Source organism: Bombyx mandarina, chromosome 17 (assembly GCF_030267445.1).
Source record: "Bombyx mandarina strain Sakado chromosome 17, ASM3026744v2".
NCBI lineage: Eukaryota > Metazoa > Arthropoda > Insecta > Lepidoptera > Bombycidae > Bombyx > Bombyx mandarina.
Genome location: NC_143223.1, coordinates 4,621,424 through 4,637,831, shown reverse-complemented (window position 1 = coordinate 4,637,831; position 16,408 = coordinate 4,621,424). Strand labels below are relative to the sequence as shown.

The 16,408-nt window shown below is 36.2% G+C and overlaps 1 protein-coding gene across 1 annotated transcript; it reads left to right on the top strand.

Annotated features, from left to right (window-relative positions):
- The first annotated feature begins 9,657 nt into the window (after nucleotides 1-9,657).
- LOC114253233 (ecdysone oxidase) lies at nucleotides 9,658-15,873 on the top strand. The gene is made up of 4 exons (XM_089734333.1): nucleotides 9,658-9,703; nucleotides 11,583-11,710; nucleotides 12,573-12,706; nucleotides 13,301-15,873. Exons 1-4 carry the CDS (start codon nucleotides 9,696-9,698, stop codon nucleotides 14,885-14,887), a joined length of 1,857 nt encoding a protein of 618 aa, XP_089590459.1. The 5' UTR covers nucleotides 9,658-9,695; the 3' UTR covers nucleotides 14,888-15,873.
- The last annotated feature ends 535 nt before the right edge of the window (nucleotides 15,874-16,408 follow it).

The window sequence follows — 16,408 nt, the reverse complement described above, 5'->3', positions numbered from 1 at the left end:
ACTTACTACCAAGTTGTGTCTATTAGTAGAGAAAATATACCTATAACAGAAATTAGGAGTACGAAATATTCGTTATAAAATGAAATTTGAAAAGTAATTTATTTCTATTGATAACGTTAAGTAGTGACTTCCCAACACTATTAGCTAGGCCCTAAGGTAAGATAACAATAGAACCTTAATCTATTTTAGAACTACATTGATATTGGGGTTACAAGCGATACAAACAGTGCTTAAATACTGATGGTAGGACCTCTTGTGAGTCCGCGCGGGTAGGTACCACCACGGTGCCTATTTCTACCGTTAACCAGTAATGCGTTTCGGTTCGAAGGGTGGGGCAGCCGTTGTAACTATACTTGAGACCTTTGAACTTATATCTCAAGGTGGGTGGCGCATTTAAGTTGTAGATGTCTATGGGCTCCAGTAACCACTTAACACTAGGTGGGCTATGAGCTCGACCACCCATCTCAGCAATAAAAATAAAAAAAGATACACAAGTTCTGAAGGTAGCAATAGTTTAAAACAGTTATAATTTATCTAACATAAACCAGTGCATCTTATATTTAAGGAGTTTAACGAGCAGAAGATTTGTCATTAGTAGCTCAGGGAATCTCAATTTAATCGTGCACTTACCTTTACCATTTCGGGTGCACTGAAACCATTCACACAACTTGGAACAGCTGTCGATTCTTGTACGAATTGAATTAAATGCTCATTCAAGTGCATACAAATGTTTTTCGTGTATCTCAGGAATGTGGACAAGATAGGACTATTATAACAATTGTATTGCATACATATACATAATATTGCATACAAATGTTTTTTTTTTTTTTAAATAACGGCCTTCATCTCTGGTTGTGGTAAAGATATATTCTCCGCGGTTTTGTGAGTCGCAAACATAAATATAACAATTTTAAAGGTTTAATTTCGCGTATTTTACTGTCATTAAGACCTTGGGCTATAGGTACTTGAGCAATGCGGAACATTTGTTATACTAGTTAACTTTTATTTGAAATTAGATTTTAAGGATCGTCAGATCTAAAAATGACTTCAGTTTATAGAATATAGGGTAAAATGAATAATCGTGCCCTAAAGGAATAACATCGTGTAATAAAATTCATACTTGCAAAAATTATAATTATTATAATAATTTTTAATCTTTAATTTTATTTTTAATTATTACATATTATAATTATATTTTCGTATTTAAATTGCAGTTGAGATCATAACAACTCAAGTCTGAAGGTGGGTACCGGTTTTCATTTATGATGTCTGTGGGTTCCAGTAACTATTAGATACGAGCTGGGCCAAAGAGTCGATTACCGAGCTATGTAAAATATAAAACAACGAGTATACCATGGTCTAGAAGTCTAAGTCTCCGTGCGTCGTATTCCTCAGTGCTGAGGGTCGTGACCTTTACGGAGCACTTTTGTTAGGACTATGTTCCTCCACTCACTCCTGTCCTCCGCGCAGTCGATACCGACATTGATGCTGGATTCCAAAGTCGTCTTAATCTGATCGGACCAGCGCATGGGACTACGCCCCCTAGGCCTCTTTCCTTCCACTTTGCCGGTGATGAGAATTCTTTCGAGATTGTCACCTTCTAAGTCTAAGTCTAAATGGTACTTTTAGACCATAATCACGAAATCGTCTAGTTGCACGTCTAGTCTAACTAAAATTGTCTAGATATAATTTAATTATGACTAACTTTATCAGAAATCTCCAAACTCTTGAAGGAAGCTACACGTGATGCTAAGGCTGGCTGGTACTTTGCACAGAAAGTGAGTTTGGTTGTCCAACGAGGTAACGCAGCCAGTATCTTGGGAACTGCGCCTTCTTCAAGCGCATTGGAAGATTTGTTCTACTGTATGAATTGACTTAGGTAAAATTATTTTGGTTTGTAAAAAAAAAGTTTACCTCTCAACAAATTACTTAAATAATTTTAAAACTTAAGGTTTATTATGACTAACTACTAGTATATGTAAATTTATAAACTATAAACACAGACTTAACAGCAAGAATTAATTTCATATTTTTTTTAACCTGTTGATACTGATCAGGTTATTAGAGCGGCCTTATAAAAATATTTTATTGTCATTGGTTCTTGATACATGTGCGAATTTTTAAGTTAAACGGACATTTTAACTTGGTGAAAATTACGTTCAAATCTTCCGCTACATACATACATTTCGGTAGGCAGCGGCTTGGCTCTGCCCCTGGCATTGCTGAAGTCCATGGGCGACGGTAACCACTCACCATCAGGTGGGCCGTATGCTCGTCTGCCTACATGAGCAATAAAAAAAAAAACACATACAAACTTTCACACACACTGAGCCAATAAAGCGTGTTAAAAGGCAGTTCATTGAATGCGTAATCAAGTGATCAAAATATTAAAGTTCAATTTATTAAGTTTGTATTGGTTAGACATTTATCCTACTCTCGTCCATAGAATATTCAATCAAATGATTCTATTTGCAGAATTTCGTTTTATGTGATCTCGCTTTTCGTTCCACGCGTAAGTTCTTACAAAACCCAACCCAAAACATACAGTCTAAAAGTATGTCGCGCAAAAAATTTAAGAATATTATTATTTGTACTATAAACTCATATTTTATTTTTAAGTACTCTATCATAAATAACTTTTAAGTAGTTTTAAATTTCGAACCAATTTATAATATTTTGATGAATATAATGTTTTTTCTTTCTCGAAAAGCGAATGTTATGTATCTGTTCTGACCTTATTATCGTTTCCAACAGGATGAATGGCAAGTTAACCTAAAAGTAATTACTTAGAAAGTGAAAGTGTTTTCTTTGATCAAAACCCTCTGGCGGTTTGAACGAGAATTTATTTTCAGCAGCAAAACAACTGTATCATGCCAAGGACGGCAATAAGTTCCGGGTAAGGAAATTTAGACAGTTCGTCAACCGCGTAAAGAAGTTCACAATAAAAGATCTTCATTGAAAACAATAACCAGTGTTTCCTATAACCTTGTTTTAGGAAATGTTAAGGGATTTATGGTACCCAGTCTTCCTATAACAATCACAGATATACAACGACGCACTAATATTTCAGGTTACGGTAAGGTAAGTTACCACCATCCTGCCTATTTCTGCCGTGAAACAGTAATGCATTCTGTTTCAATGGTGGGAGAGTAATTTTACTGTAATAACTAAGACTTAGAAGTCATATCTCAAAGTGGATAATAGCATTTACGTTAAGGATGTCAATAAGTACTAGTGACCACTTAACATAAGCTCATCCACCCATCTTAACAATAAAACAAATAACAAACAGTAGTATTTTAAGTGTTTATCAAACTTAATAAAGGTAAAATGCAGTTTTTTTTTATTCCGACATATTGACGTATTATTCCACAATACATTCACATAATGAATGCACCACTTTAAGATATACCATTCTAAATCATTTTTATATGAGCGCTGCCTTATCCTAGCAAACAGAACACAAGACTACTTTGCGATGTAAATAAATTTGGCGCCAAATACCGGCCCGCATCATGGCTTGCTACAAATATTTCTATAGTTATATGTCGCATCCGCAAACAAGGTGAAAGCGCGCCATCTAGTGGTTGTGAGCCGCAACTACTCGTCAAACATCGACTCACTTTGGATGGTGTGCTTCGGCAGAGTCGAAGTGTCATCGCTCGGGTTGAATCGAAGCACATTCGTTGCCTGACTTAGCAAGAGTGAAGAAATCTCGGAACTGTCATCGTTTAGTACTGCGCAATCTCTTTGCACGACTACCCATTCTGTGACATATACATTCCCATCTATTAAACAAGAAGGTTCAATTAAATATTTACATGTTAGTTGGACAAAATAATCTTACTTGTGCTCACAGAAAATGCTGCGAATGGGTTGAAACGAAAAACCACAATAGGCGCTAGGGAGGCAGTTTTGTCTGTATGCTCCGTAAATCCGTGCGTTTTCTTTATGAAATTATTCGTTACAAAGGTTCGGATGTTTTCACGTGAGAAGCATTTCGCGTTGAAGGTAATAAAGTTGTCGTTGTTTACATATGAAAGGGCGATACAAAAATACACACTTTATGGTATTTTAAATGGAATCTTCAAAGTTGTAGGTTTCTTTTGTTGATAAAATAGAAAATGGTGACCGGCAATAGCAGGTACAAAATTCCGATACATTTAGCTCTTGAAAATTATTAATACTCGTTTAGCTAAAGACAACTTATTCTAATGTATAGCAGTTTTTCTTTTTTTTTTTTCCTACCTAAGCTGATAGCCTTGAGAGGCTATTTCAGCGTAACCGTGGCTAGTAGGTGAGCTCACGGGGCTCAAACCTGACGACGATGCTAACACGAACCCTAGCAAGAGCCGTGCTTCGCAGAATCTACCACCGGATCGGAAACGCGACCCACTGAGAAGATCCGGCGAGAAACTCAGTAGGCTGTATAGCAGATTAGCTTCACAAAAACTATAGAAAATCACCATCCTTTTTCTATTTTATAACTACGAAAACTATAAAGTATCCGTAGCCTCCGACGTAATTGTAAGATAAAAGAAATATAAGCAAACAATTTCGAAATAAAAATGCCACACATACCATAATGTGATTTTCAGAAAAATATTTTCAATTTTACTTTGGCACGTGCCCAGTTCGTTGTCAAAACATCCATCAAAAGCTACTGCTTTCTCGACTACACATACATAGCTAAAAACATTCTAAAATTCAAACTTTAAACGATCTTTTTCTTAGTGTTTATTAATTTTTAAAAGCACAATATTTGTAAAAAAAGTCTAACGTTATCTCGTGCTCATTGTCGAATACAGGCCTCCAATTTCCTTCACCTTCGTTTGTATTAGGTGTATTCATCCAACTGGTTTGTTGCTAATATATCGTCTGTCCATTCTCGTGATCTGTTCCTTTCACGTGTGCTGCTAAAAAGTTTCCAGTGCAGGGTTTTATTAATGACCACATTGATCCATCCTGGTAATTAGCTCTGTCCTGTCACCGCTTTGAGAAATCTGCCATCTACCAAATCTTCTGTATTACCTTCTAACTGTACCTGAATTTCCTAAAAATCATCCGAAGCAAAACGATAAATCAATACGTTTTAAGTCTAAAGAGTTTTAACTCTCATAGGAATTAATTCGGCCGTAATTACTAAACGCCTACATGATCATTAATACTTGTTTACGAAATCGTCGATGCGAATCTCATCACTTTCTAATCTGCGGCCAAACTTTAATCAGATGCGTGTAAATAATGTCCGCCATTTGTACACGTCTCAGTTCAGAACGAGTGTCCTTGTAAACTTTTTTATGTTTTGATTTCGTGATTCACGGTTCAAATGTTCATCGGGCAGTATTCAGACTTTTATGAGACTTATGAGACTTTTTAAGGCTTAGACAAGCTAGATTTAAGAGTTCGTTGGCTATTTATTGGGGAGCTATTGGACTGGCTGCAAAAATCCCAATACGATTATCAGTTTAAATGCAACAACGATTAGGTTTTTGTTTCGAAACCTGCTTGCTTCCTTAAGCGAATTGTAATGATCAAAAGACAATTATTCGGATTAAAAGTAAACAGAAAGAGAATGTATAAGAAATTAGAATACGTTAGCGCAAACAATTTAAGAATAAGATGGTTTCCAGATTGATCTAGAATCATTAAGTGAAAACTTCTTAGTCTCGGAGAAATTAAAAAAAAAACAATTACGTGAAAGGGATGTAAATAGGCATTATAATTCTTGAATTGAATACGAATCTCTTCAAATCGAACAATAATTCCATTTAAATCATTACCAGCCCAGACTGGTGGTAGGACCTGTTGTGAGTCCGCGCGGGTAGGTACCACCGCCCTCTGCCTATTTCTGCCGTGAAGCAGTAATGCGTTTCGGTTTGAAGGGTGGGGCAGCCGTTGTAACTATACTGAGACCTTACAACTTATATCTCAAGGTGGGTGGCGCATTTACGTTGTAGATGTCTACTTATATATATCTACTTATATGTATCTACTTATATATTATATAAATGAATTGCTGTTCGTTAGTCTCGCTAAAACTCAAGAATGGCTGGACCGATTTGGCTATTTTTGGTCTTGAATTATTCGTGGAAGTCCAGAGAAGGTTTAAAAGGTGAATAAATATGAAAATGTTCGGAATTATATAAAAATAACAATTTTGTTCTTCCTTTGATGTGTCCCCCGCCGTACGGATTCCTTTTGTTTGTTTTAAGTTTATTTTAAACAAAATTGTAGGTCTTTTATTAATCGATTGAGGCACTACGAAGTCTGTCGGATCAGCTAGTATTTTATAAAGTAAGGTATATTTTATACAGCTTCATAGAGTATTTCTGTTAATTAACCAATTTAACCGTATGTTATGATGGTGAGGTCAAAGCACCTCATGAAAATACATTCTATTATTCGATCAAACAATACGCCGCCGCTCTGTCATTTAAGTCTCATGCCTTAGTCTTCGATAATTAGTGATTAAAATCTCTTAAAGAATTTCATTGTTTATCAATAAATGATCACGCCCACCTTTCGTGTACAATGGATCTAAAAGGTTTTGAACGCTAATTATGTAGGATGCGGTTATATTATTAAGGTTTTAAGAAGGCGTTTCTAGGGATCCGTGAGCAAAAACCAACAAAAACTCTAGAGGTATCATTTTGTTTGTTTGTCACAGATATTTTATTTAGCGGCAAAATAGAGAGTAGGTTATTTATATATAGGTACTTAGCGATTTAAGTAATAAGTTTTGTAATCTCGAAAGAAATAGAGGTGACTTAGATTTGTACTCTGCCCCTGGCATTGCTGTAGTCCATGGGCGACGGTAACCACTCACAATCAGGCAATAAAAAAATAATTTTTTTTTGCATAAAATCATATTATGGGATATTATTGGATGGGCCTTCAAAAACACGTTAGTTAATAGTTGGGAGCTATTTGCTTCTAAAGCCAAAAAAAGTTTGCCGCTTTATAACTTTTTGATTTTCGAACTATTTATTATGTTCAATGGATCAATTAAAATTTAAGAAAATACTAGAGGTCCCGTAGTAGTCGAAATTCTACTATAATTAATTGGAATTGTAAATTTGTACACTATTATGATTGTATTTTATACTTCTATAATCACAAATTTCGCCAAGACTACATTATAAATAATATTAACAAAGACGAACAATATTTAATCTCAATTTGACAACAGACGTCAAGAACAAAAGTTTGACAATAAATAGTATGCATGCGTGTGTGCGTCAAATACGTGGTATGTAGTGTGTGTAATGTTTTCTTTATTGATTTGATGTATCTTTTATGCATTATTTTAAAAATATATTAGCATTGTGCACTTCTTCTCTATATTCTCTATAAGTGTAGAAAATTTCATACTCCTCCGTCCGCGCAATTTTCGTAAAAAGGGATATAAAGTTTTTGCTTCACGTATTAATATATTGATGTCGAACTCTTTTTCGAATGTGAATTTTGAAACGGAAGAAAACAATTGTACGAATCAGAAAAACACACGGGACATATGGAATTCATTATTTTCTACCAAAGAAAAAAAAAGCACAATAAAGTTGGATTATATTACGTTACACAGTGTATACAAAAGTATTTATTATTTTATCGATAGGTTTTTTTTTTTTTTTTCCTTTCAAAATCCTATAGCTGACCGGTCAAAAACATTTCCCTTTGAAAGCTTAACTGCGTAAAACAGTTCATTGTTATGGTTTCCTAGATCAAACAAAATATAATGAAACAAAAAAAAACTTGTTTATTTCAATCAATAAATCCGCGAAACGTCCCGAGCTTTCTCAAATTAAATTTTCGTAGGTTTTTTTTTATGTCCTTGTAGGCAGACGAGCATACGGCCCACCTGATGGTAAGTGGTTACCGTCGCCCATGGACTTCAGCAATGCCAGGGGCAGGGCCAAGCCGCTGCCTACCGCTTAATACTCTCCACAAGCCTCTTTTAAAGAAGGACATGTCATAGCGCTTCGGGAAACACCGTGGAGGGGAGCTCATTCCATAACCGGATGGTGCGTGGCAAAAAAGACCTCTGGAAACGCAGCGGTTCCAGATGATATAGATGAACTCTGCTCCGATGGTGGGAGGTGCGATGATAAGGAGATGAGGGGATCATCTCAAACAATTCCTCAGAGCACTCCCCATGGAACATACGGTACAAAATACAGAGGGAACCAAAGTCAGTGAAGATGGGATTATCGACAAGGTTCGTGCGCACTATAAGTTTCTGTTCAGCTTACGGCTTAATGTCGTGTTTCTATTAACAACCGACCGATCATTCGTCACGACGACATCTGTAAAGTATTGGAAACATCACAAATAAGATAACGACTGTAAAAAAACGCTTGATTAAACAGTATAAGTTATTCTAATAATATCTACGACTCGAAAACCAATTAATACTAAATTTTATGTTTTTTCAGTAGGTTCGTGGCAAAGGAATTGTGTATAAATAAAACTAAAAGCAAACTACACCAAAGCAGGGCGACAAATGGTTGACTGCATTAAGAACCGAGAGATTTCGCAGCAAAGCTGCTGAGCGAATTCCTATGTTTGCATTCGGAATCCGTAAGAATTTATGTGTGAGTACTACTGAGTACCAAGTTCTACAGAATATCATACAGAACCGTATAGTAATCTATACATATAAATAAAATTGGAGTGTATGTTTGTAACATTGAAATAACCGCTTTTTACTACATGCATATGAATATACTAATATTATATACGGTATATACACCAAAATATCATTTTTTACAATTTTTGTCAGTCTGTCTGTCTGTCTGTCTGTCGGTCTGTCTGTCTGTCTGTCTGTCTGTTTGTTCCGGCTAATCTCTGGAACGGCTGGACCGATTTTGAAGGGACTTTCACTGATAGGTAGCTGATGATATAAGGAGTAACTTGGGCTACTTTTTTAAGAGTAGCTTCGCCTCATTTATTACATAGTTAAGTTATTACATAGTTAAGTCGTACATTACTAATCTGTACGTTATTACAAAGTTAAGTCATACACTGTCTGCATTACTAATAAACATCTTACGTTACGGACGTTTTTTCCCGATTAGAGTACCCCTCCGCATCGTCCCATAAGGAACATCGTTCCAAAAGAAAATAAACGAATTCTACCGGTGGTAGGACCTCTTATGAGTCCGCGCGGGTGGGTACCACCACCCTGCCTATTTCTGCCGTAAAGCAGTAATGCGTTTCGGTTTGAAGGGTGGGGCAGCCGCCGTTACTATACTTGAGACTACTGGTGGTAGGACCTCTTATGAGTCCGCGCGGGTGGGTACCACCACCCTGCCTATTTCTGCCGTGAAGCAGTAATGCGTTTCGGTTTGAAGGGTGGGGCAGCCGCCGTTACTATACTTGAGACCTTAGAACTTGTATCTCAAGGTGGGTGGCGCATTTACGTTGTGGATGTCTATGGGCTCCAGTAACCACTTAACACCAGGTGGGCTGTGAGCTCGTCCACCCATCTAAGCAATAAAAAAAAAAATCAACTCAAATGACATCAAATCGAGAACAAAGCTGTAAACGAACAGCTTGATACATGCGCACGCAATTAAACTAATCTAATGAGATAACGAATTAGCATTGCAAATTTTAAAATAACAATATACTTTTTTTACAAATGTGTGTAAAAACTTCGTGCGAAAACTTCACAAGCAGTTGTTACAGGCAGCATGTCTTGGTAAGTCGACGAATATTTAAAAATTTATTTTATGAGTTTTAACATTTTTGCATATTTTTATAATAAATAAGTTTTCTGAATAAAATTTTAGAGAATGCGCACAAACAAGAGAATCACTAACTAACATCAGTAAATGTAAATGCCGTCTGATGATCGCATTGCTTCGAATATAATGCTAATAATAGGTTGAGGAAAAAGTCTTTTCGCATTATATTATGTATGAACTTGTAATAAAATCTCTTTGGCTATACTATTTGTATCTGGCTGGTTTTGGTATCATTAAAAGTTTAAATTTTAAAGAAGATAATTCCAAATTCAAATTAGGAAAATGTGTGATTTTTATTTTTTGTTTCGTACTGTCAAGATGAGTAAATCTAATGAAGAAATTCGATACATTTTAAAATTTTACTACAAAAAAGGTAGAAATTCAACGCATGCCGCAAAAAAATATTGCGGTGTTTATGGACCTAGTGCAGTATCTGTGAGAGTAGCACAAATTTAGTTTAGGCGTTTTCAATCCGGAAATTTTGATGTCAAAAATGCACGTCGCTCTGGTCGCCCTGTTACGAATAAAATGGATGCCATTTCTGAAAAAGTGGAGCAAGATCGGCCGGCATATCAGTAGTAAAGACGTAGTTGAAGAACTGGGAATTGACCAAAATCGGTTTTGGCGCATTTCAAAAAACTGGGTACACAAAAAAGCTCAATATTTGGGTACCTCACGAGCTCACTGAAAAAAAGCTAATGAACCGTGTACTCATTTGTGATACTTTATTACGAAGTAATGAAACCGAACCATTTTTGAAGAAGCTGATAACTGGTGATGAAAAGTGGATCACGTGCGACAAGAAAGTGCAAAAAAGGTCGTGATCAAAGGCCGGTCAGGCTTCACAGACTGTGGCGATACCCGGGTAACTCGCAACAAGGTGATGCTGTGTGTGTGGTGGGATTGGGCTTTATTCATTATGAGCTGTTACCACCAGGTAGAACTATCGATTCTGAACTCTTCTACTGCGAACAACTGATGAGATTAAAGCAAGAAGTTGAGAGATAGCGACCGAAATCAATTAACAGAAGGGGTGTGGTTTTTCATCATGATAACGCTAGACCTCACACATCTTTACCCAATCAGCAAAAATTAAGAGAGCTTGGCTGGTAGGTATTAATGTATCCGCCGTATAGTCCTGATCTTGCACCTTCAGATTTCCACCTGTTTCGATCTCTTCAGAATTCTTTAGGCAGTGTCAGGTTAACATCACGAGAGGACTGCCAAAACCAATTGTCGCGGTATTCTGATCAGAAGCCCCAAAATTTCTATAACAATGGGATCATGTCCCTACCTACAAGATGGCAAAAAGTTATCGAACAAAACGGTACCTACATACTTTAGTTAAATGTAAATAAACTATATGAAAAAACCTTTTCCCCAACCTATATATAAATACTAATAAAATTATCTTTTATCTATAGTTTATACATTTATGGTCTACTACTGTATACTCACATATAGGGTTGCCAAAAGATCCGTATTTCCCGGGACGTCCCGTATTTTAGGCTTAGTTTAAAATGTCCCGACGGGATTGACTCTGTCCCGTATTCGAAACGATTATAATTGTAATGATTTTTATAAATATGTTAAAACTGACTTGCTCCTCGGAGAAATATCAAAATTTTTAATTTTAATTACAAATATTAAAATAAATATTTAATTTTGTTTTTTATTTGTCCCGGGTAAAAAACGAAATCCCCGTATGTTTTTGCCTATTTAAGCATTTGCCCCTTATAGTTGATTTGTTGGCTCTTTTCGAAAGAAAAAAAAACCTAACAAACAGACTTCCAATTCCTTTTGCTTATTAAAATGTTGCTAATTCAAAATTAGTTTCAATGAAAGTTGCATGCCTCCAACGACTGGATATGTTCCGGATCTCTTCGCATCAGCTCTGAAGTTTTTCAGTGCGGCACAGTGTCTTATCACCGAGGACTGGCCGAGGGATGCAAAAGTCAGACGTAAGCAATTTTCCAAACTTATTTATTTATTTCACTTAAGCCATAATACATATAAGACCTTCTTCGCTATTTATACCGTTAGCAATTAATTATGTCTTCTAGTTCGAAGGAAGGAGGGAGAGGGATCATAAATATCATACAATTGAGATCGTTTTACTTCTTTAAGACTAAGCTAAGCACAAAAAAATGTTGTCTTTCAAAGAGTCAAAATTCAGTGTATTCTTAATTGTGTGTGTTTCATTTAAGACTAATGAATTTTATTGTATTGCTTATGGTGTTTAGAGATTATCACAACTTGTCTTCAGATATGAGATAAAAGAATAAACTATATCGGTTTTTGTTTTATTTCAAAAGGATTCAATACTAGGTTAAAACACAACACACACTTAAACAGATTTTAGTTTATTTCAAATCATTTGTAGTTTTACTAATTCAAACGATTTCGACATGATTATTATCAGCCATTAGACATCCATTGGCTGAAATAGGTGTCTGTCAAGGCTCAATAGCATGAATACCTTAGACTATCCTCATCCAGCGGATTTTCGCGACCTTAAAAATGTAGTCATTCTCTCTTATGCCTACCCCCGTCCGCCTGGTGCGCTTTCTCCGCTTATGTACTTTTTGGGCTGCCGTTTCAACCTCGCAATCCTTAAGGCTATTTGGTTTACTGTAGGTCTGCTGGGAACCTTTTTAGGCCTACTAATACGTCTCATTGTGAGCGATCACGCCACAGCGCCATGTGTCATCATTGGCAAGAAGCATTGATAAAGGCTTTCGAATTGAAGCACGGCACTATTTGGTATGAGAAGATTCAACAATGTACACAGCATTGTTTTTGTAAATTAATTTTTATTTACAGGTTATGAAACATTCGATTTCATAGTGGTGGGAGCGGGTAGCGCCGGCTGTGTATTAGCTAATAGGCTAAGTGAAGTGAAATCCTGGAATATACTACTCATAGAAGCAGGTGGCGATCCGCCTAGTGAAAGTGTTGTATGTATTAATGAGTTGCATACCGTAAAATATGTAGAATGTGCTAACTCGTGCTAAGTCGTCGTGGCCTAAAGGATAAGACGTCCAATGCATTCGTGTTGAACGATACAACGGTGTTCGAATCCCAGGCGGGTACCGATTTTTCTAATGAAATACCTACTCAACAAATGTTCACGATTGACTTCCACGGTGAAGGAATAACATCGTGTAATAAAAATCAAACCCGCAAAATTATAAATTGCGTAATTACTGGTGGTAGGACCTCTTGTGAGTCCGCGCGGGTAGGTACCACCGCCCTGCCTATTTCTGCCGTGAAGCAGTAATGCGATTCGGTTTGAAGGGTGGCAGCCGTTGTAACTATACTTGAGACCTTAAAACTTATATCTCAAGGTGGGTGGCGCACTTACGTTGTAGATGGCTATGGACGCCAGTAACCACTAAACACCAGGTGGGCTGTGAGCTCGTCCACCCACCTAAGCAATAAAAAAATTGAAAAAAACTTGTTATGCACCATGTAGTTTAAATACTTCAATACATTTTCAATACGCATTTTAATAATTCATTTAATTTTCTCGTATGAATTAATTGTTCTAGATACCAGCATTAAATGCTTTGATTTATAAAACAAAATATGCCTGGCAATACGAAACCACTTACAACGGTCTCACGAACGAGGGAACGAAAAATAAAATAGTATTTTGGCCCCGAGGTAAAATGCTCGGAGGCTCCAGCAGCATCAATGGCATGATATACATCAGAGGAAACCCATACGATTATCAGAGATGGTATAACGTTGGAAACAAGGAATGGCATCCGGATACTGTGAAAAAGTACTTCAAAAAACTTGAAAACTTGCAAAACTGTGATTTATTAAAAGATCCCTTTGTAAGTGAATCATATGGACATTGTGGACCTCTATCAATAAATCGTTTCAATAGTACTTATCGAAACCTCACACTTCAAGTTTTAAAATCATGGCAAGAGCTAAATATTAGCAACGTTCCTGACCTGAACGCTGCAAATGTATTAGGATCAGGTATCTTTAGTGGAACTCATTCAGATGGCAGAAGAGCTAGTGCAGCGAAGGCCTATTTAAACTCAGTTCGAAATAGACAGAATTTAAAAGTGTATAAAAATGCATTAGTCACTGAAATCTTACTTGATTCTACGAATAGAGCATATGGGGTAAAATTAGAACGCAATGGTAAAACGAAAATAGTTTTTGCCAAGCTTGAAGTGGTCGTGAGCGCTGGAACAATAAACACTCCACAATTATTAATGTTGTCTGGTATAGGTGAAACAGAACATTTGAAATTATTAAATATACACCCAAAAGTACATTTACCAATGGTTGGGCAGAATCTGCAAGATCATTCTTGTGTTCCTATATTTGTTTATGGAAACGAACCTGGTGAAGATGATGCAATTAAACAGAAATTTGAACAAATTTTGTATTTATATAATCGTACAGGATACTTAGCTCAAACTAGAATATCTGATGTACTGGCCTTTTATGCGTTTGACAAGAATGCAATATACCCAGATTTTCAAAACCATTTAGGTATAATAACGAAGAATTCACCTAATATTCAAGGAAATGCCATGGTTTCCGATTATAGAGATGAAATAGTGAAAGACCTAGAATATTTCAACAGCAACTACTCAATCTATAACTTCCGGTTTAGCTTATTGCATCCATATTCAAGAGGAAATGTAACCCTTCGATCGAAAAATCCCAAGGAACACCCGATTATCATGGCAAATTATTTTCAAGATCCAAGAGATCTAGATTTAGCGATCAAAGGTATAAAAATGATCACCAAAATAGTGGATACAACTTACTTCAAATCTATTAATGGTTTTTTAGGTCGGGTAAACTGGCCATCTTGTAACAAATTCGCTTTAGACAGTGACGAATACTGGAGATGCATTTGTTTGATTTTAGTAACCACAATATACCATCCTGTAGGTACATCCAAGATGGGCTTAGACCCAAAAACAAGCGTCGTCGACAGTCGTCTGAAAGTACATTTTACCAACGGACTTCGTGTTATAGATGCAAGTATAATGCCAACAATAGTAAGTGGAAATACTAATGGACCTACATACATGATTGCTGAACATGGCGCTGACATGATAAAAGAGGATCATGGCATACCAATTAATCATAGTTATTGTTAATCATTTATTTGTTGTATTCATTCGGTTGTGGATTTACCTTTTATTCTTATATCCAACAAGTAAGTAATGATTCAGTTTAACCAAATAAGTGATTTTATTTTAAGTTTCCAGTATCCGTAATGTAATTAAGATTTTATATCAACTAATCAATGTATTAAGATAACATTACATATAAAAGGCTTATTAAGCTGTTAAAATGACGGTCATTATGGACATTTGTTATGTAAGACAGACTATAAATATTTAAGTAGTGAAATAAAAACTGTAAACCGAAAACCTCTACGAACTTCAAATAAAACCCACATCCAAAAAGAAGGTTTGTCGCCTCACGAAAATAACATAATAGGTAAACGGAATTCGAGTTGATCCTCTTAAATATGCACTCGTGTTTAATCTCTGTGATTATGCGAACACGACCTCGTAACGAGGGTTCGATATACCTCAGCTTCATTCAAGGAAATTTAGCATTGTTTTAATTAATATCCACAAGGGAAGCAAATGACTCCTTTTAAAAAAATATGCACTAGAGAAGATGTTTTAAGACATGTTAATTTTTGTTTAAAATAGTGAACTGCTATTTTACACAGTGCAGTAAATTACATATTTTATAACAAAAAATGTTAATTGATTTCATTTGTGTCCTCAAGCGCTATGATATTTATTATATTTTCTACTTCTATAGAGCTTTTAAAGGAATACCTCACCTGTAGGCAGTGCCTTGTCTTGTGAGTCATAAATTTGTTGCAATAAAGGTTTCTGTGGATGTCTTTACTATGTTATAAAACTTAACGTCACAAATTTACAAATCCTTTATTGCTAGCTCTAAAACTTCTGCTTCTTGCTTCACATCACGTGAGGTCGGCACGGCATGTCCTCTGAGCAGCTGCATGAGAATATGGTATGAGTCTAAGGCCGGTCGCCTGCCAGATGTCAACTCTCCTTGAGTTATATCCATAGCATAGGGAGAGACTTTTTCTGTTACTAATTTAGGTTTTTATTTTACTTCATCCGTTTTTTGGTTGTATGGTTTGCATTTTATAATTAAAGCACATACAATAAAAAAAAAATGTGAAAATTTTATTTGTAAACATAAAAATTTGGTTTACAAGTAGCATATCCGTTTTTTTTTAATATTGTCTTTGCTGGCACTAAAACATTAAAAAATATCTTTTAACTATTAAATGAAAACATTGTTCTTCCAGTTTTTGTGATCAACGTGTCACTTTTATTATTATTGCCCCGGTATGCAGACGAGCATATGGTCTATTCAGACGGGGTGAACTGCCTCTTCGGCGGTCTATAGGTAGGCGACGTGATTCGCCAGACGGCGAGATCACTTTTTTATTACGGATATCAGGTCGGGGGGGATAATAGATCGGGTTGTATGGGACTCCAACGCCCTCGTCGTGGCCTAAAGGATAACGGCGTCCGGTGCATTCGTGTGCAAGCGATGCACCGGTGTTCGAATCCCAGGCGGATACCAATTTTTCTAATCAAATACGTACTCAACAAATGTTTACG

What these genes read in the sequence shown, in the direction of transcription:
- LOC114253233 (XM_089734333.1), top strand. An exon ending in GAGGGATGCAAAAGTCAGAC is followed by an intron (nt 11,711 to 12,572) that starts GTAAGCAATTTT and finishes TTTTATTTACAG; the next exon opens with GTTATGAAACATTCGATTTC. An exon ending in ATCCGCCTAGTGAAAGTGTT is followed by an intron (nt 12,707 to 13,300) that starts GTATGTATTAAT and finishes TAATTGTTCTAG; the next exon opens with ATACCAGCATTAAATGCTTT.